This window comes from Hippopotamus amphibius, chromosome 1 (genome assembly GCF_030028045.1).
Source record: "Hippopotamus amphibius kiboko isolate mHipAmp2 chromosome 1, mHipAmp2.hap2, whole genome shotgun sequence".
Lineage (NCBI taxonomy): Eukaryota > Metazoa > Chordata > Mammalia > Artiodactyla > Hippopotamidae > Hippopotamus > Hippopotamus amphibius.
Genome location: NC_080186.1, coordinates 202,292 through 221,644, shown reverse-complemented (window position 1 = coordinate 221,644; position 19,353 = coordinate 202,292). Strand labels below are relative to the sequence as shown.

The 19,353-nt window shown below is 65.9% G+C and overlaps 2 protein-coding genes across 3 annotated transcripts in view; both read right to left on the bottom strand.

Moving 5' to 3' along the window:
- Positions 1-83: 83 nt before the first annotated feature.
- Positions 84-13,729, bottom strand: LOC130859549 (tyrosine-protein phosphatase non-receptor type 11-like). The gene is made up of 16 exons (XM_057747072.1): positions 13,592-13,729; positions 12,014-12,037; positions 10,630-10,724; positions 7,675-7,797; positions 6,440-6,637; positions 5,594-5,780; positions 5,397-5,516; positions 5,019-5,189; positions 4,828-4,924; positions 4,500-4,579; positions 4,000-4,155; positions 3,657-3,788; positions 2,820-3,055; positions 2,647-2,714; positions 2,129-2,447; positions 84-2,000 (listed from the first exon to the last, which is right to left on the bottom strand). The coding sequence occupies exons 1-16, from the start codon at positions 13,727-13,729 to the stop codon at positions 1,946-1,948; spliced, it is 2,199 nt and encodes a 732-aa protein (XP_057603055.1). The 3' UTR covers positions 84-1,945.
- A 1,700-nt stretch (positions 13,730-15,429) lies between these two features.
- The window catches only part of AGRN (agrin), a 32,326-nt gene continuing 28,402 nt past the window's right edge, over positions 15,430-19,353 (bottom strand). For both annotated transcript variants that reach the window (XM_057749487.1, XM_057749492.1), the window contains 4 exons: positions 19,201-19,288; positions 17,737-17,961; positions 17,176-17,279; positions 15,430-16,858 (listed from right to left, as the gene is read on the bottom strand). In XM_057749487.1, the coding sequence (XP_057605470.1) occupies positions 16,701-16,858; positions 17,176-17,279; positions 17,737-17,961; positions 19,201-19,288 (575 nt within the window). In that variant the 3' untranslated portion in view covers positions 15,430-16,700. The remainder of the gene's footprint in view (positions 16,859-17,175; positions 17,280-17,736; positions 17,962-19,200; positions 19,289-19,353) is intronic.

The following is a 19,353-nucleotide window of genomic DNA, read 5'->3' as shown; positions in this document are numbered from 1 at the left end:
CACTGTGAATCGCCCGCAAGACCAGCCCCTTGCCGAAAAGGGAGGGGGTCCTTATTTTATTTTCACCATCCTTATTTTCGCCATTCTTTTTTTTTTTTTTCTTTGGCACACGGGCTTAGTTGCTCCGTGGCATGTGGGATCTTCCTGGATCAAACCCGTGACCTCTGCATTGGCAGGCAGATTCCCAACCACTGCGCCACCTAGGAAGCCCTCGCCATTCTTATTTTATTTTCACATTTCCCCCACAGCTCCTCCCTTCCCCAGGCTGGGCTGGCCTCGTCCCTTGGGTGGCCAGGGGGACAGAAAGCAGTGGCAGGGAGCCCAGCCCCCGGTGCCCATCCCACCCTCCTGAACTGTACATTTTTAAATAAATTATTTTGTACCCACAATTGGTAAGGGGTCCTCACCCTGTGTCCTCTTTCCTGCAGCATTAAGCCCCTCCCTCCAGAAAAGCCCACAATCCGCCCCTTCCACAAACACCCTGGATCCAGAGGACACCCCCACTGGCCTGGACTCCCAGCAGCGCATAGGGTGGGTGGCCCCAGGTTCTAGGGGGCCAACTCTTGTCCCCTCAGGACTGTGGATGGGCTGGAGCAGATCTGGACTTGCCTGCCCCAGGGAGATGGGGAAGGCCTGGAGCACCTGGGGCAGGCGGGACTGGTGTGGGGCCTTGGCCTGGTCCAGAGCCCGCCTCCCCACCCCTCACCACGGTCATCCCAGGCTGCATCCCCCAGAAGTCATGGCCCCACAGCCCCGCCTGGAGCCCCGACGGGAGTGCTGCAGGACCCCATGACCCCCGGGAACCGAGGCCCAAGTGTGCACAGAAGCGGAGGTGGCGACAACCAGTGTGTCCTGAAGACCCACGGTCCTCAGGTTCCTCCAGAAGACCCTCCCCGGGCCAGGCCCAGCTGGGGAAGCCAGTGTCAGGAGGGCTGGGCGGGAGTCCTGCTAACCCCCACCTTCCAGACTCGGTTTTGCTCTCGGCCCAGGAATCCTGCACCACCAGGTTGGCACGGCAAAGAGAGGCCAGGCCAGTGCTGGCTCGCACAGGCCTCAGCCTCCTCACCCCTCATCCCAAAGCCCAGGACTTCCTGCTCCAACCAGCCGGGCCTCTGGCTCACAGAGACCCTGGGGAAGTTGGGCCCGGTCGTGGGGACCCACACGCACCCTTTCTCCAGGCCCTGACAAAGACACAAAACTGAGAAGAAGGCACTTTACTGAGGAGACCACAAAGCCACAGGGCCATCCGTGATGGGAGGGTGTGACCACAGACCACATGCCAGTGACATCACACCATCACAAACCAGTCAGGCACACACAGAGCCTCGCCCTTGTCACCGTGGTCACATGAGCACGTCACATATTTCCTCACTCAACAAGCATGTACCCAGGCGTGACCGCGACATGACGGTCTGGGCAAGGCCTGGGCACGGGCAGGGGCCGAGCCACCGCCTGGGCCACATCCTAGACACCGCTATGCGCAGGGCTGAGAAGCAGCTCCGAAGGGGTGGGGGGCATGAAGGAGGCAGGGGAGAGGGGCACAAACGCTGGTGACCACAGACTGGCACGCACTTGCTGGTCACTCACGTTCCACACATAGGCTGACCCGCAAACCTGCGGCACACACAAGGCACGGTGGCCACTGCGCCGAGCAGGTGGTCACACACGGACGCAAAGCGCAGCCCTGCAGGCCTGTCTCCCCTCCTCCAGGAGGGGCAGGCACACCGGATCTCCGGGCCGCCCCTCGCCATTTCTGGGCGTGCGGACCTGGTCTGGGAGGGTCTGCGGGGCAGCCCCGGACCCTCTCCCCGCGGCGCTCGGGGCTGGGCGTCGGTCTGCACGGTCCTAAACACAGCGCTCTGGAGGAACGCGAGGGCCGGCCTCGCCGGGCTCCCGGCTTCTCGCGCGGCTCCAGCCCCGCCCGGGGCGCGCGCGCGCGGAGCCCTCACGGCCAGAGGTCCCGCAGGTTCCCGTACGCGCGGCCGGAGGCCTCCGGGGTCCTGCGGGCGGAGACGGGGCTCGGCTGGGGCGCACCCGCGATCCCGCCCCCGCCCCCAGGCCACGCCCCCGAGGCCGGCCCGCTCCCGGCCGGGCCTCCGCCCTCCCCGGTCCCCGACGCCCCACTCACGCCGCCGGCGCCCGGGGCGGCGCGGGTCCGGGGCTGCGGCCGGGGTCGGCGGGCGAGGCGCCCACGTTCAGGGAGTCGCCTTCCTCCCGCGGCTCGCGCTGAGGGGAGGGGCCGCGGGTCGCCATGGCGATGCCCCCGCAGGCTCCACCCCGGCGCGGCCCCGCCCCCACCTGCTCGCGCAGGCGCAGCTGCTCGCCCTGGATGTACCGCTGCAGCGCCAAGTACACGAACTTGTACTGCGCCTCGGTCTGCACCATCCCCGAGCGCTGCCGCCGCACCAGCTGGATCGTCTTGAGGACGTCGATGTCGCAGTCCGGCCCTGGGGACGAGCGCGCTCAGGGCGGGGTAGGGACGACAGGGAGGAGGTGGGAGGGCGAGATGAAGTGGGCGGGGCCGGCAGCCCCGGGGTCGGGGCTAGAAGGGAGGGCGGGGCCTGGAGTGGGGCGGGGCTAGGTGGGAAGGGGACCTGTCGGGGGCGGGGCTAGAGGGGATGGCGGGGCCTGCCTGGGGCGGCTCACCCTGCCTGCGAATGACGTCCACCAGGATGTCAATCACAATGATGGTGCCAGTGCGTCCGATGCCGGCGCTGTGGGGACCGACCAGGAAGCCTGTGGCCAGTTGACGGGGCAAAGCCGTGGCCCCGTCCCCGGTCGCACCTGTGCCGCTGGCCCCGCCCCGTCCCCGGTCGCACCTGCAGTGTACTACCATGGGTCCGGCCCCCAGCATGCTGCTCTGGGCCTGGTTCACCTCGTCCAGGAAGCCAAGGACGCCGGTGGGCTCGGCCGGGACCCCATGGTCCGGCCAGCTCAAGTACTGGCAGTGCTTCACCGTGCGCGGCGACTCCTCCTGGGCAGGGCGGGCTCGTGAGCGCCAGCAGGTACGTCTGGGCGCGTCCCAGGCACCTGCCCTGCTGACAGGGCTGTGACCCTCGGTGGGGAGGGGCACAGGGACTGAACCCGGAGGAGGCAGGCTGTGGCTCCGCGCGGTTTGCCAGAAGGAGTGACGAGCAGGCCCCAGACAGAGCAGGAGGAGTGGAAGGAAAAGATGGGATTCAGGGCTTGGGGGACCCTCAAATGGCCCCCGGGTGGGGGGCAGGGAGCGGGGAAGACAGTCTGGGGGAGGGAGCAACTTTCCAAGAAGTGAATTCTGTTTGGGAAGGGCCAAGTGCAGAGGCTTGCAGGGCCCCCTGGTGGTTAGACAAAGGGAACTGGCCAGGAGGGATCTGTGCCTGGAACTGGAATGGGCAGCACTGGCACACAAAGGAGGCCGAAGGTGCTGAGACTGCCCGGGGCGGAGAGGCCCATGTGGGTGTGAGGCCACCCTGAAGCCAGGCAACTGTGGTTGAGAATGTGCCCCACTGCGAACACTGCCCAGCAGAGCCCAGGCCCAGGCCAGGACTGTGCCCACTGGGTTGAGGGATGTGGAAGCCACCAGGGCCAGCCCAGGGCCTCCTCACCCCAGCGCTGACCTGGGGGCTTCCTGACCACTCTGACCCCGCCCCATAGGTCCTGTTGCCCTCCAGGCTCACCCGGTCTGCCCGCCACACCCGCAGCTCCCGCACACAATAGCCCTGGGCCTGGTGCTCAGCCACGTTGCACACACGCAGGCGGCCGTAGTCCTGGCTGCCGTGCAGCTCTGGCCAGTATCGGAAACACTTGTCCTGGGAGGATGGGGGCATGGCATCAGCCGTGCTGGAAGACCACCAGCACCCTTGCCCCTCCACCCTGTGGGGCATACACGGGGTCTCTCCAGGGCCCTCCCTGCTCCCCCAGCACCCCTAAGACTGAAGAAACAAGGCTCAGCCAGCACCAGCACAGGTCCAGTGGGGCACAGGGCAGGAGGAGGGGAGGAACACAAGCCTGAGCTCCTACCCGGCCTCGTTCCACCTCCCTGGTGGTCATAACGATGACACGCGTGTTCTCCTGGTGCACCATGGCCCAGAAGGCAGCCACTGTAGTTGGCAGACAGCCCTGGGTGGCGATGTACACCTTGCCCGGTCCGTGGCCTGGCTTCTCCTCTGGGTCACTCTGAAAGGTGGTAGGGTCAGCTGCCTGATGTTTCCAAGGATTAAAGTGCCAGATGACCAATGCAAATTAATGCAAATGATATGCAAAGTAGCCCAGGTGGCTCACATGCAGTCCACCCAGGGTGAGAGGGGCTTCGGACCAATATTTCATCTAGCAGGCTCTGAGGACCCCTTGAGGGCTGCCACACCCCGAATATCTGAATGTCCCCCTGAATGTTGTCTTGCCAAGGTCCACAGATCACTTCAGGAGCCCCAGGCTCATTATTATCGGGGATGGGATGGCTGGTCCTTGACCCATGTGGGGCCCTGCGTGCAGCTAGCCACCCATACCTCGTGCACACTCACCCTGATGTAGTTGGCGTTGATGTAGTCGGCTCCAGGCACACTGTCATCCACATCACGCAGGATGACACGGGTGGTATCAACTGGGAAGGGCAGATGCTGCTCAGGTCTCCAGGGCAGAGGGGATGCTCATGGACCCCACCTGCTTCCTGGCCCACTGACCAGTGGTGAGCAGAGACAGAGGATGACGGGGCAAGACGGGGCATCACACCAGTGGTGGGGAGTGGTCCCTGCCTTCACCCCCCCCAGACCCCTCAGCCAGATGGGCCCCTGAATGTGGTGGATGGAGCCCTGGCTCCCCATCTGGCCCTGGCCCTGGCCCTGGCCTCACAGGGAAGGATGTTCTTGTATCGATTCTTGGGCTTGTTCTCCAGCCTCTGGCCCTCCTTCCGGGGATACAGGAGCCGGCATTCCTGCTGCTGCAGCATCTGGGGAGAGTGGGGCTTTAGCCCGTGGCCCCGACCCTTCCCCGGAGCTCTCACCCCCTGCCGCACACCTCCTGCCCCACATCCCTCTGCTGGCCCTCGCTGCAGCCCGGGAATGGAAGTCAGCGGGGGGCAGCAGGCAGCAGGTCGACACCTCAAACTCCTCCCAGAAGCCCTGCTTGGCCTTCTCGCTGGCGTCTGTGGCCTGGCTGAGCTCCCGCACACGGCTCCCAATGCTTGTGGCGCTGATTCTCGTGGTCTTGAGGGGCTGGCAGGGAGAGGCCCAAGTCCAAGCTTAGCAGGGTCCAGTGGACCCCACAGTGCCCTGGCCCCCACACGCTTGCCCTTGGCACCCTGCCCCAGCCCTGCCTGGTGTCCTTTTTCCCGGGGGGGGGAGGGGCTGTGCCAGAGTCCCTCGTTCCCCCAGGGGGAGAAGCCCACTCAGACCCCAAGGTTCAGGTGCCTGGGGACGTACCTGCCCGAGGTGCACCACGGCCCCCGATCTCTCCACCAGGGGGTTCTTCCTGTAGCTTTCCACCAGGTCTCCCAGGGTGTCGAACCGCTCGCCGCCTCCCACATCGCACTTCCCATCTGGCTGCGGGGGCAGCAGTGAGGGACCCGGTGGCTCCCGCTCCCCCGGGTCACACCCCCACCCCGGCCACCGCCTCCTACCTGGAAGTGGATCCTGACGTGGGTGACGCGTGGCTGGCGGTCCGCCCTGTCCAGCTGCTGTGTGAGCGCTGACAGCACGAAGTCCCCAGGCTTGCTCTGACTCTCCCGAACCAGAAAGCTGCCCGGACGCCCCTTCTCCATCAGCAGCTTCTCGGCCTCCTTGCCAGACAGGTGCCCGTGATACCACCTGGCCCGGGGCAGCACAGGTTGACCAGGGGTCCCGGCCTGGCCATGTGAGGGACACAGACCCACCCAGACCTCGGGGACCCAGGTAGCGCCTGCACCCAGGCCAGCCTCAGTCGGCCCTGCCCACCTCGCGACCGTCCTCAGACCTGGGAAGCGGCGGGAGGCAGGACAGGCGGGCCCTGCAGTGCCCCAGAGCGACCACCAGGGGGCAGCCTGGTCCCCAGCAAGGAGGGACGGGGGTGGGGGGCGGGGGTGGGGTCTCCCCAGGCCAGCCCCGCCCTGCTTCCCGGGCAGATGCAGCGGACTCAGGCCTCCGCGGTGCAGTTGGGGAACCTGAGGCTGGGCTGGGGGAGACGGCTCTCCCCCAGTTACCAGCCAGGAGGGCTGGGGGAGACGGCTCTGGTGCAGCTCTCCCGCCCCGCCCCCCCCCCCCCCGCCCCCGTGGCTGGCGCCTGGGACCCGGAAGAAACGAGGCCAGAACCCCAGGGGAGGGGGTGCCGTGGGCCCCCTCAGCTTTGCCACAGCTGTGCCCAGGCCTGACCCTGGGTCCTGGGGGCAGAGGACCCCGGAGGCCGTGCCGGGCAGCCCCTGCCCCCTCGGACGCTCGCAGGCGCCCGTGTGCAGACAGACGCCTGGCCAGGCGCAGACCCAGCCGCTTACCGTTCCGACGTGGGGTCCTGGCAGCCCAGCGGGTGCCGGAGCTCCACGGGGGCGCCCCCGCGCTCCCGAAGCAGACCCCCGCGCTGGCCTGTGTGGTGCTGCACCAGCTCGGCCAGCGTCGCGAACTTCTCCCCTCCGTACAGATCGCAGTAGTCGCCTGTGCTCTGCACCTTGATGTGGGTCACCTCGTCATGGCGCCTGGACGGGCCGGGGAGCCAGCCGCCGTTGGGGGACGCCGCACCTGCCACCCGCCCTCCTTCCCGTCACTCCCTCAGCGTCCCCAGCAGTCCCTGGGGTTTTCCTGCCCTGAGGTCTCGGCCTCTGCTGTGCCCCGCCAGGAGCAGCCACGGCCGGGGCCAGGCCCCTCCCCTCCGCAGCTCCCCGTCCAGCCAGAGTCCAGGGTCCCCCCCACCCCGGTGACGGACACCCCACCTCCACTGTCCCTGGGGCAGCCAGGGTGGGGCTTGCCGACCACAGGCCTGACGCTCCCTTGGCCTGGAGGCCGAGGCGGGGACAACCTCTCAGGGTAGACTCTGCCTCACCCCAGACCACCTGCCCCGGGGCTCCGGGGGGGGGGGGGGCCTAGGCCCCTGAGGCCGCCTCCCCCAGGTGTCCCACGGTGGCCTGGGAAGCCCCAAGGGAGAACGTCTGTCTCCCCAAGGTGAGGGAAGTCCATCCTGAGGGCTCGCCGCATCCTGCCTGCTGCCTCGGGGTCAGCAGAAAACCTGGGAAGGCTGGGAGCCCTTCTGGCAGACCCCTCCCCAGACCCCAGACGGACCCGCCTCACCCAGGGTGGGCACGGGTCTGGCCGTCCACTCTGCTGGTCCTAAGCCCTCCTGCCCATCCCCCCCGCACATTGGCCCTTTCAGGGCTCCGGCCAGACCCCCAGTGGGTGGCCGTGGGCGGCGTCCCCAGGAAATGGGGCACAATCCCGGCCAGTGAGGCCCCTCGGAGGATGGGAGGGAGGCCCTGCCAGTGCCCATCTCACGGAGCCCTCCCTGAAGGCCTTTCTGAGGGGTCCTCTCCTGCCCAGAGGCCACCTGGCCAGGAATGCCAGACTCCCCCCACCCAGATCTCGCCCCCATCAGGGGTCCTCACCGCCCAGAATGCTGCCCACACCCCTCTGGAAGGACTGGAGCCTGATCCCCAGCTGTGCCCCCAGCTGAGGGTGTTCCGACCCCTTGAGGTCTCCTGGGGTCTCGGGCCTGTCCACACCTGGCCCACCACCCACCCACCTGACGGACAGCGTGAAGCCCCCAGGGCAGCTCTGGCTGGGTCTTGCCAGGAAGCTCCCGTGCTGGCCCCTGGACAGGAGCAGCTGTTCCGCCTCGACCCCGCTGATGTTGGGATGAAACCACCTGGAAGGAGGACAGCAAGCTGGTGAAGAGAGAGCCAGGAACGCTGCGCAGTCCCGCCCACACCCACGCTACGCCAGCCTCGGGCCGTGACCACAGGGTCTGGGGTCCGGGGACGGAGGTGGAGCTGGGGGAGGTGCTGGGGACACAGACGGGCAGAAACTTTCCCACAGTGGCAAGTGGGCAGACCCCTCCGGCACCCCCACAGGGGCACCAGCAGGAACCTCAGCTCACACCCTCTGTGGCCTCTCCCCCGTCCACCGCCCACCGCCCACCAGGCATCCCAGCTCAGCCAAAGGCATTTGGGATCCCCCACAGCCACACAGGGCTTCCTTCCTCCCCTCACAGCCCAGCAGCAGACCCTGGCGGCCCACCCCTTCCACCTCCACCGCTCCTCCTGGTCCGGGCCACCACCCTCACCCGAGGGACCCCGGCGTGTCACGTGTCCCTTGGCCAGCGTCCTCAGAACAGGAGCACAGCCCGCAGGCCCAAGTCACCCACGAAGGCTGCCCCCCCCACGCCGCCCTTGCCACCCCAGCCCCTCACCCACCCCAGGCCGTGCCCCTCAGGGCCTCTGCACCAGCTGTTCTCCACACTGGGCCCACAGTGCATGACGGAGGGACCCTCTCCTCTCCCTCTTTGACACTTATTCTGCTTTGTTTTTCTTCACAGCATTGGTCACTTTCTTGACATATGTTACATATTTATTGGCTTGTTGTCTATCTCCTTGATTTAAGCTCCACAAGGGCAGAAACTGTTCTGTGGCGTGTGTACTCCAGGGTTGACCACAGAGCCTGGGTATTAACAAACATGCTTGAATTCAGAAGTGAATGACTAACGACGGGTGGTAGGCGGTGGGTGAGCAGGGCGGGAAGGCCCAGAGAGTCACCATTTGTTCTGCTGGGGGTCCAGGCTGAGAGGGACTCAGCCCTCTCCTCCGGGGACGGACCTTCACAGCCTCCCCCACGAGACGGGGGGACAGGTCGGGGGCCTCATCAGGACGGCACGTGAGTCCACGGCTGAGATCATAACTGCTGTTAACTCTACCCCGGTGGCTTCTGTCTCGGTGTGTCTCCCTCACGAGGGCAGGAATTTCTGGGCCCGGGATCAAGCTGTACTCACGCGGTGGCCCCAGAGGGTCTCAGAGCAGGGACCCTGCACGATCCCGCAGAGGGACACTGTCACACAGTACCTGGCCTTCCATCGGCAGCACTGTGTCTCCCACAGCGCTGCCAAAGGTCACTGCAGGAGGTGCTTGGGACCTCTGGGTCAGAGGCGTGTCCCTGGGTCACTGCACAGATGACACGTGGTATCAGGGCTCGTCCTGCCCCGTCCTGCACCCGGTGGGAAACCAGGGCCCCCAACTCCAGCCCTGCTGCCTTGTCACCCCCAGGCTCCGCCCAGTTGTTCACAGCCATAACCCAGACCCAAGTGTGTCCTGGGCACACCCTGCCCTGCCCCACAGCTGACTCAAGACCACACGGCCCCACGGATGTCTTTCCGGAACAGGAATGGGATCACGTCTCTCTTCCCTGGGTCCTCCTGCTCCTCCTCTGCCTCTCCCGGGCCCCCTCACCCCTGCCTTCAGCGCCTTCCTGACTCCTCCCGGGAGGCCCCTGTGCTCAGTCTGCACCGCACTGTCTGACGTGCAGCCCGTGGCAGGTGTGGGATGTGCGGGTGAATGGATTAAAATTCAGCAGAATCATAATCCCAGTTCTTGGGTCGCAGCATCCACATTTTACTGCTGAGAGCCCTGTGTGGCCCGTGGAGGCTGTCGGCTGTGGGTGCGAAAGAAATATTTCCACTATCACGGAAAGTCGTGGCCTGTACTAGTCCGCACTGCCCATCTCCACCTGAGTCCCCACAGACCCATTTCCCTGGGCTCTCAGGTTCTCCCCCAGCCTCCCAGGGCCGGTGGCCAGGCCTCCTTCCTCCAGAAGTGTGCACGCCACGCAGGAGTTCTCCACACTCCCCTGGTTTCCCACCTCAGCTGGCCTGGGTCCTCCTTCTTCTCTTTCTGGCCCCACAATCTTGGAGCCCCTTCACCTGCGTGTCTCCATGTGCACACACTGTCTACACCTCCAGCCCCACCTGGGCTCTGAGCGTCAAGCTCATAGACACAGGTCTTTCCAGTATCTCTGTCTGAAAGGTAACAGTATCTCTATCTTAACATTTGCAAAACTCCAAACTCCTGATAAGGCCCCTAAAGCCCGGTTCTTCTACCCAGTCCTCACTCAGTGAAGGAGCTCACTGCCCACCCATCACTCAGGTCCCTGCCCTCAACTCCCTGTACTCTCCCAACACTGCGATGTCTCGACTTCCAAGTGCCCCGGAATCAACCACTTCTCCCACCGCCTTGGGACCAGGGCCCACCGGCCCTTGCCTGGACGGCAACATTGATTCCAGGTCTCCGGCCTCATCCTTCACCCTCAGCTGAGCCATGGCAGACAGAGGGCTTCTCAGAAAGTGCACATGAGAGCCACTTAAACCTTGCCAGCGGCCCTGTGTGGCTCCCAGGATGCTGGCACACACCTCAAGGACCCCCCACTAGAAAGCCCCCCCCCGCCCCATTGTCCATCTTTCTGTTCACTGACCTCACCTCTTGTCTGGCCACCTCCGGCCGGCCCTATGGGGCATGGCTCACACTCCCTCCCTGACCAACACCCCACCCCACCCCCAGCCACACCATCAACACTGCAACTGTGTCACTGCCCCACCTTCCACGTGTGGCACCTGCAACCGCAGACAGGAGTGTACAGGCTTCTGCGTTTACCTGTCCCCCTGGTGTCTTCATCACCAGACGTGAGCCCCGGGGAGGACAGGCTCTGTTCTGACCTCCATTGCTCCCCAGGGCACACGTACTGGTTCACAGAGGCCCAGAAGCTCAGGTGACCTGCCCAAGGCCACCCGGTGCTCCTATCCAGCTTCTCCTGGGGGAAGGAGGGGTATCGCCAGCCAGGCACTTCCTGGGCACGTTTTGGGCCTGGGGTCTCAAGCTCCCTCCCACGCTGGCTCTAGAGGAGTGGGACCTAGGGGCAGTTTTGGTTGAGTGGTCCAGCAGGTGAGGCTGCCAGGGAAGGCTTCCTGGGGGAGGAATGGCCCTGTGATGACCTCCAGGGCCAGGCAGGGGACAGCAAGCGAGGCCACCAGGAAAAAGGCGATGGCCTCGTCCCGCCAGAGACGCTGCAGTGTGGTGTGTGGGGGGCAGGGACTAGAACCCAAAGGAAGGCTTCCAACCCCGCCCCCGCCGCCACGCTAGGGCTGCCCACTCTGTTGAACCACATTCTGTGCCCAGACGCCCACCCCCCGGTCACAGCAGCCTCAGACTCCAGTCCAAGATGGGCAATGCCCAGAGTGTGGGGGCAGGGGTAGAGGATGGAGGCCCAGTATCAGAGCCACAGAGCAGGCTGAGGGGAACGTTGTTTGTCCTTCCAGGGACGCTTGCTCATACTTTCTGTGCCTCCCTCTTCCCCGCAAGTTGCACTGCATCTATCGGGTGGAAATCTCCAGGGCTGGGGTATCCTGAGGGGTCACAGAAGCTCACACCACAGCACGCCCACAACCCCAGGCCGAGGCAAACGCGACACGCCCAGGCCCGGAGGTGGAGCTGCCCCGGCTGAGCGGTGGGAGGAGACGGGGGCGGGGGTGGGGGCGGGCCACAGGTCCCACTGCCAATCTCCACACCAGGGTCACTTCTGTGCCGAAGGGCTCCCTGCTCTGTGGCAGGTTGGTAACTCAGCTCTGTCCTGATCACGTGGTCAGGCAGGCCCGGGAGAGGGGCAGATGGGGGTGAGCAGGGCACACTGGGCTCCCCACGGATCTCACAGCCTGGGCCCCTCAAGGCCCAGCTGAGTCCACTCAGTGCTCGGGAGCCCAAGAAGCACCCGGCCGGAACTCACTGGCCGCTATCTGGCCCAGTGCGGCCCTGACGTCCCGTCTGTAGATGGCACAGCTGCAGCCCTGGGACCCTGGAAGACCTGTGAGTGGCCTGTCGACAGGCTTTCACACACATGGTACAGGGGTGGACACACCTGCAGGGAAGACATTGCCATGATGGTGGGAGACACTCGACCAGTGGAGAGGGGCCCAGGCTGGAACTCCAGGGCTGCGGACTCCAGAGCACAGGCAGTGTCCCTCTCTGTCTCCCTGCCCCCAGCCCCTCCTGGTCCCAGAGGAACCTCAGCCAAGGCCTGTCCTGTCTATGCAGAATCGGACTAACCAGAGACGTGCTCTCCTCTCCAACCTGGAACAGGGGGAGCTCGAGGGGGCGCAGCAGCCCCCATAGGACCCAGCTCCCTCCCAAGCACCAATGTCACTGCATCAAACCATGGCACTAGGCAGGACCCGTGCCCAGCTCTGCCCACAGCGCCAGAGCCCTGGGGCGAGGGGTGCCCATGACGGTGCCCGTCGACCCACAAGCCACAGGGCGACGGGGAGGGGCCGCGGGGTGGGGGCAGGCCTAACGGGGATGGGCTTCGCTTGGGACTCGGTCGGGCCTGCCCAGGCTTGATAGGGGTGTGGGCAGGGACCCAGGGGCCAGAGGAGTGACCGTCCAGACGGTCAGCACAGGGCGGGGAGGGTTGGCAAGGGCGGGCAGAGCCGCACCCCGGGGCTTTCCCGGGCCGGCCCAGGGTCACATGCACATGACACGGACGTGACCTTTTCTGAGCACCAGAACTTGCCTGGGGGACAAGAAGGAGTGAGGCGGAGGGGAGCCGGTGGGGCCATTCCAGACAGACCCCAAAATGCCCTCCTCCCTGAGCTCCAGCTGGATGTGGAAACTGGGAAACTCAGGGCTCTAGGGCTGACAGTTTCTTGGACATCCAACCCACTTCCACTCTTCCTGGGCTTAGCAGGGCCTTTGGCCCTGCTGGAGGCCGCCGTGCCAGGTTCACCACCCCCCTTGTAGGGACTCTGGGACCCTCACTGCTGACGCACTGCCCTGGGCTAGCAATCCGCTCTTGTCCAGCCCCCTTCCGGATCGAGGGAGTCACTGGGGGCCTTAGGGCAACCTCCTCTGCGACCTCCAGCCTCACCCCCCAGAGAGGGGGTGTTCTGGATGTGCCAAGTGCCCGGAAGTGGTGACAGGCGTCTCACACCTGTGTGGCTCCCCACTGAAAACCACAGCCAGCTGGAGTCCGAGTTCACAAGCGTGTGTGCACACCTGGGGGCGGGGTTCTGGTGGAAAGGGCAGGAGGGGCCCCTTCTGGCACACATCCCACCCTCCCTTTTCATGGAGGCCAGAAGCTGGCTCAGCCTGAGCCCTGTCCCGGGTCTCACACACACCCCTGCCAGGGAGCGCGCCCCTAAACTTGGCCTTACAAGGGTCTTGGGGAATGAGCCCGTCCAGGGAGGGCTGGTCCTTGCAGGTCAAGGGGCCATGACTAGAGGGGCAGACAGAGCCTCCAGGATGCCCCCAGTTTCAGGAGTGGGGAAGGGGAGGCCCTGTCAGGTGGAACACATCTCTGGTGGCCAAAAGGGAGCCTGGAACAGGGCAAGGCGTCCAGGGGAGTGAGAGAGCGTGTCTGCCGCTGACCTGACACCTGCTGCCCACTCCAGGCTCCAGCCGCCGCCACCCGAGAGCAGCGTCCATTCCCTAGGGGCAGGCTACCTCTGTCCCCCACCGAGGCCCAGCCCCGGACTGGAAAGAGTGCTTTCCACCCGCCTGGGTGAGGCTGGGCCTTGCTGGCCCAGGACCCAAGTATCCTGCCCTGGCCGTGGGGTGGGTGTCAGAAGGTCAGGCCTGAGGGCCACCGACTGGGAGCAGGCGACACGCCGGGGCGCATCTCTCCCGCACCCCCTGTCGGCGCCCATCGGCCCGAAGCGCATATGGTGGGGTCCCGGCGTCTGGCCACCGGGCGGCCGGGCTCACCTGGGAGAGGTCATGTCTGCTGGGCCCCGGGCGCTCCGGCCGCTTGGGGGAAGCCACGCCCATCCACGGGCACGCCCACCAGAGCACCGCCCACTACAATGCGTCCCCGCCCACCGGGGCCACTCCTATCCAGAGGCCCCGCCTCTCTCGAGCTCCCTTAAGGGCGCCGCGCGCTCTTGTTTCGCTACCGTGCTGGGAGGTTGGGTTAAAAGCATCAGTTCCCCAGGGCGCCGGCTTCAGGACAAGGGACTCACACGCCATCACGGGCTCGGAGGGCGAAGGGCCAAGTGGCCCTGGTCCGAGCGGTGCGGAAAGTGACTGTGGGTCCTGCTCTTCTGGGTGCTTTCCTTCCAAGAAACTTTCCGGCTCCGCCTCCGTCCCGGGGGAGGAGGGGCTGCCCTCCCCGCCCCCTGGGTGAGGGGCTCCAAGCTAGAGGAGTGGGTGGAACAGGTCCCCCCTGCCCCGCGTCCCGGAGGGGCACGCCACAGAGGCGGAGGTGGGAGCCCACATGATAACCATCTTTTCCCTCCTACCGCATCCTAGCTTGGGCTGCCAGTTTCCCTTCTCCCCACCTCTACCACCTGCTTAGTCGCCACACTTCCTGTGATGCTGACACCCCCTTGACCCCAGGGCCTTTGCTCCTGCTACAACTGCCCCCCACCAGGCCGGCTCGTCCCCCGGGGCACTGGCCAATCGCCTGGGGGCTCCACCCTTCCTTGCCTGCGCTCTTACCCTTGGGATCTCAATTAGGACTGTCAGGGCCCACCCAGCAGCCACCCCACCCCCACCCCCCTACCCGCCAACCACCTTTTCAGGAGTGGTACACCACCAGCTTGGAACCTTCTGCTGTTTGCAACCCCTGACCCCGAATCCCCACCACCAATGCTGAGAGCAGGTCAGTGCTCCTCGCCCTTGGCCTTTCCTCTTCCTCACCCTCCTGACAACCTTGAGGGTCCTGCACCCTTAGCACTGGCTGCCCTGAGAGCCCCTCCTTCTGGAAGCATCAGCTCCCAGAGCAGCCTCTCCTGGTCCTCCCAGCATGGGGGTCGCTTCTCCCCTCACTCATCACCAAGTCGAGCCCACCTACTCCCTCACGTGCCCCCTCTCAGCCCAGCCTCCCCTCTCTGCCTGGTGACCCATGGCCTCCCGGACTCCTCAGATGGCCTCAGGGCCTCAAACCCAGCCACTCCAGACGCAGCAAGGGGGCCCCACCCAGGTGCTCCGGTGCCTCCACCCTTGTCCAGCCCAGCACAGGCCCACCCCACCCCCACCGACCAGGGTTCCCCTCCCCCCAGGCCTCGACCCCACCCCATCCTGGCTCCCCCACAGGCCCTCCTTGCCCTTAGTCCAGCCAGCCTGCTCTCCTCACAGCCCTTCTTCCTGTTATGTGCTCACAGCCACACACACGTAGGCTGATACGTGTGCACACACGCACACACACGCACACCTGGCAAGGGGCTGCAGCCTGCCTGCAAGGCCCGCCATCCCTAAGCAGGCTACCTGGGGTGCAGGCCTCGTGGGCCCACCCAGCCAGCCCCCGGTACCACAGTGTGCGCACGCTGCATGGGGCCTCTTTGCCAAAAGCAGCCCCCACCCCAACGCGGGGCCCCCCCACCATCCAGTGCCACCTAAGGCAGCTTGAAGCCTGCACGCCACCCCACCGTGAAGCTGAGCAAGGAGCCCCCAGGACAGGAACCGGCTCGCCGGGTGGGCCAGCCAGGGCTGAGGTGGTGGCGCTGCTGTGGACAGACGCAAGCACCTCCTGAAAGTGTTCAGACTTTATTTCACGGTGATTGACACAGACACAGACTGGAGTTAGTAGCAGGACTTCTGAGGCTCCTGCAGCCTCTGAACCCGACAGCCCAGGCCCAGCTGTGGGAGGGGCTATGGGAGGGTTGGGGCTGCCACCCCCAGCAGGACAGGTCAAGGCGGGAGAGCGGACGGGAGCTGATGAGACCTAATCTTGCAGTTTAAGCCATTTCTGGCTTCACAGCCGTCTCTGCCACCCCTGCACCTGTCCCTTGGCATTGGTCAGACACCCAGCCCGCTCCTGGTCACTCTTGGATAAGGACAATTCCTCACACCGGAACTGGACAGAAGGTTTGCTGTGTACTGTCTTCAGCTGCCCTCAGCCCAGGACCAGAGAGACAACAGCCCAGGTGTCAAATAAAATCAGTACATAAGGACCCTGCAGCTGGTGGCCAGGCCTGGACGTGCATCCTGGAGAGGGGATGCCAGTCGCCAAGGCAAGCAGGCAGAGGACATCCGCCGGGTCACATGGGGCCCCACGGCCTCTCAGGGCTCCTCACGGGGCCTTGGGGGGAGGGTAGGGGACACGGCCACGTTCAGGGTGGTTGGGTGGATGGGCAGGGCCAGCTGCGGGCCAGGGTGCCCGAACAGGCCTGAGTCTGGCCTCTGCTCTCCTGTGCCCTGGGACAGGTGGGCACAGCTGGAGGGAGGGGCACAGTGTGGCCCCAACAGTGACCTTGTTTCACAGGATTGGCACAGGAGGCCCGGGCTCGGTGGGTCCAGGTGAGGCTGGTCCCGCCCAGAGCGGGCAGGGAGGAGGGGCGGCTCAGACGGGAAAAGAGGAAGGCCCCGGGGAGCTGCCACAGAGGAAGGGCCCCGCAGACCCCACAGCGCCTTCCTGCTCCGGGCACGCAGGCCTCACCAGATGGAACAGGGGCAAGGTGTGTGTGCGGGCTCTGCCGACAGGCTGGAGAACACAGAGGCCGGCACAGGTGGACACTCGGGGGGAGCACAGCCCGAGGGGCAAGGACACGGTGTCCCAGAGCAGAGGGGCGCGTCCCAAGGCTGCCGAGTGAGCCAGACCCTCCATGCGCCGCGGTCCCCCCAGCTCTGAGAGTCCCTCGGCACCAAGTCCATCTCTGCAACTCGCCTGCCTGGACCCGAGGGAGGCCGGGCCAGCAGTCCCTCTGGCTGACACACAGGCAAGAAAATCATATCAAAAAAGCAACAAGTGTACAAAAATAGAAAATAATTACAGCAGGGTGGGCGGTGGCTGTGGTGCGGCTCACGGGGCAGGACAGGGCCAAAGCTCTGGCTTGGTGACGGCGTCCTCCAGAAGGTGCAGCGGGCGCCGACCCACCACCACGTCCCGCAGGCAGCCCACGAAGCCCGTGCTGTAGGCCTTGGGCAGGGCCAGGCCCACAGGCAGCTTCTCCAGGCCACCTGCAGGAAGACAGAGGAAAGGGCACCAGGCTGTGACTCAGTGATGGGCAGGTCAGACAATGGCGGGCACAGGGGACCACCGCACCTGAACGACCAGGTGAGTTCCCTGCGTCTGGCCAGCGCCCGGGGGCCAGTAGGTGACCAGCAGATGTGCTCCAGCCTCCTGGCCCCCCACCACACTGGGCAGGGCAGGGGCCAAGACAGGAGGGGCCAGGGCTGGCACGGGTGCCACTCTTAGTTGCCAGTCCCAGGGGAGGGGATCTGTCCCTCAGAGACCCTTGGCCGCCCCTCCTCTGGCCTCCCCCCCAGTCACTCACCCAGCCACAGGGCTCCATCTGTGTCCAACTGCGTGGCGCCCAGCGGGGAGGAGCCAGTCACAGGGGCCTCGTTGCCGACCTGAAGGGAACCTTCCCTCTGCTCCCTGGGGGCACGGGGGGGTGAGGCCATCAGGTCCTGATTCCTCTGTCCCTTTCACCCAGCACCACACCCTGGGGACCATCGCCAAGTGTTGCCCCTGGGGGCCAGGATGGAGTGGCACTGACCCCAGGAGAGCACCAGATGGCCAAGGCCAGGGGGACCTCCTGTGGGTCACGCTTTGCTGGAGGGGATGGCCAAAGCTCAGAGCAGAGGGACACGTCCCCAGGCAGTGTCTGGGAAGAGCAGGGCCCCCTTCCAGATCCGGGGTTCCTGGGCCATCGCTGCTTCTCCTGCGCCCTCTCATCCCCCCCCCCCCCGGCGGTGACCTCAGGTCGGGCCACCAGGGCTGCTCCCCGCCCCCTCCCGGGCCCCTGCCCTAGCCAGGAGCGGCTCTGGTGCCCTCTCGGCCGCGTCCAGGCAGCACCCGCTGCTCTTCTTGGTGCCCCAGGCTCCCTGCTGACCTGTGAGCCCTGACCCGCAGCCAGCGGCCGGTGTTGACGGGGACGGTGGAGCGCAGCACCACGGGCTGCGAGCCGAGGTCGTAGGCCAGCTGCAGGCGCCCGTCCACGATGGCCAGCGCGACGTAGTCGGCCCGCTCCGTGGCCTTACCGCTCCACAGCACCAGCCCCTGTGTGGCCTCGGTGCGCAGGCTCAGCTCAAAGTGGTTGCTCTGCAGGGCCTTCTCGCTGGGGGGCAGAGGGCTGGTCAGGACCTCCGGGAGGGCGGTGGGGATGGGGCGGGGACGGTAGGTGGCGAGGGGCACGGCGACAGAGGCCATCAAAGGGCACGTGGTACCACTGGGGCAGCCGGATGGGCAGGTGGTGGACACCAGTGGGACAGATGGGCTGAGAGGTGGATGGTGGCAGGTGGGGCCAGATGGGCAACCAGAGGAGCGAGCTGGACAGACAGAGGGACAGCTCGGCACAGAGACGCTCAGAGAGATGGGAAGGCGACGGGCAGACAGCAGGGGCCGGGGCCGCTGCTCACCTGGGAAGGGCCCCGGAATCCGGAGTTTCAGGGCTTAGAAGCAGGAAGAGAGGGAGGCAGGTGAGCGGCGGGGGCAGACAGGCTGTAGTGCAGGGTGGGGTGGCACCCAGCAGCAGCCCCTCCCCCCACCCCTTCAGCAGTGGGAGGAGGGAGCAGCAAGGACGCCTTCCGCCCAGGAGACGCACAGGACCCTGCAATCCTGGCTCCAGCCGCCAGAGCCCCGGTGCAGGGACACACGTGCAACACACGGGCAGACACAGGGCCGCTGGGCACGGCCCAGGCCAGGTGCAGAGGGAAGAGCTGGGGCATGGGTGGCATGGAATGGAGACCGAGGGCCCCCGGCTGGGAGAGATCCCTGGATGGCCCGCCACACCGCGCCTGTGCGCACACATGGGAGCACACGGACTCAAGGGCACACGGAGACCCGCGCGCGTGTGTGCACAGGCACGTGGGAACGTGCACGCCTCCACGTGGGCACAGGCGTGCACGCCGTGCTGGTGCCCTGTGGCGAGGGGAGCGGCTGCCGGGGGAGGAGGGGTAGCCTGGCATCCCACACGCACCCCGGAAGGGGTGACTCCCCACTTCCAAGCTAGGACACTGAGCCCTGTGCAGCACAGCTACCCCCAAACCCCCGGCCTCCTCCACTGGGGATGGAAAGTTCTGCCCTCGCCCCTGGGGTGAGCTGCCAGGTGGGTGAGGAGCAGAGGATGGTGACAGTGAGGGTGGAGGCGGAGCTACTCACGCTGGGATCTCATTGGTCAGTTCGCTTGGAAACAAAGAGACAGAGCCGGTGAGAAGAAAGGAGGGTGCAGGAGGGACGGAGGGGTGGGGGGTGGGGGGGCAGGTGTGGAGGGTCCCGCTTCTCGCCCTGTGCAGCTGCGCACACGGGACCAGCGCGTGGAGGGCGCGGGGGCGCCCGGCTCCGGGGGGCACACTACCTCTCGGTCACAGCGTTGAGGTACTCGATGTAGGTACGTCCGTCAAAGGCCAGCGCGTCCAGGTCCCCGGCCGACTTCTCAATCAGGCCTGCGAGACGGCAGGGTGAGCGCGGCCTCAGGCTCCCCTCCCACCGCTCCATCCAGCCTCGGCCC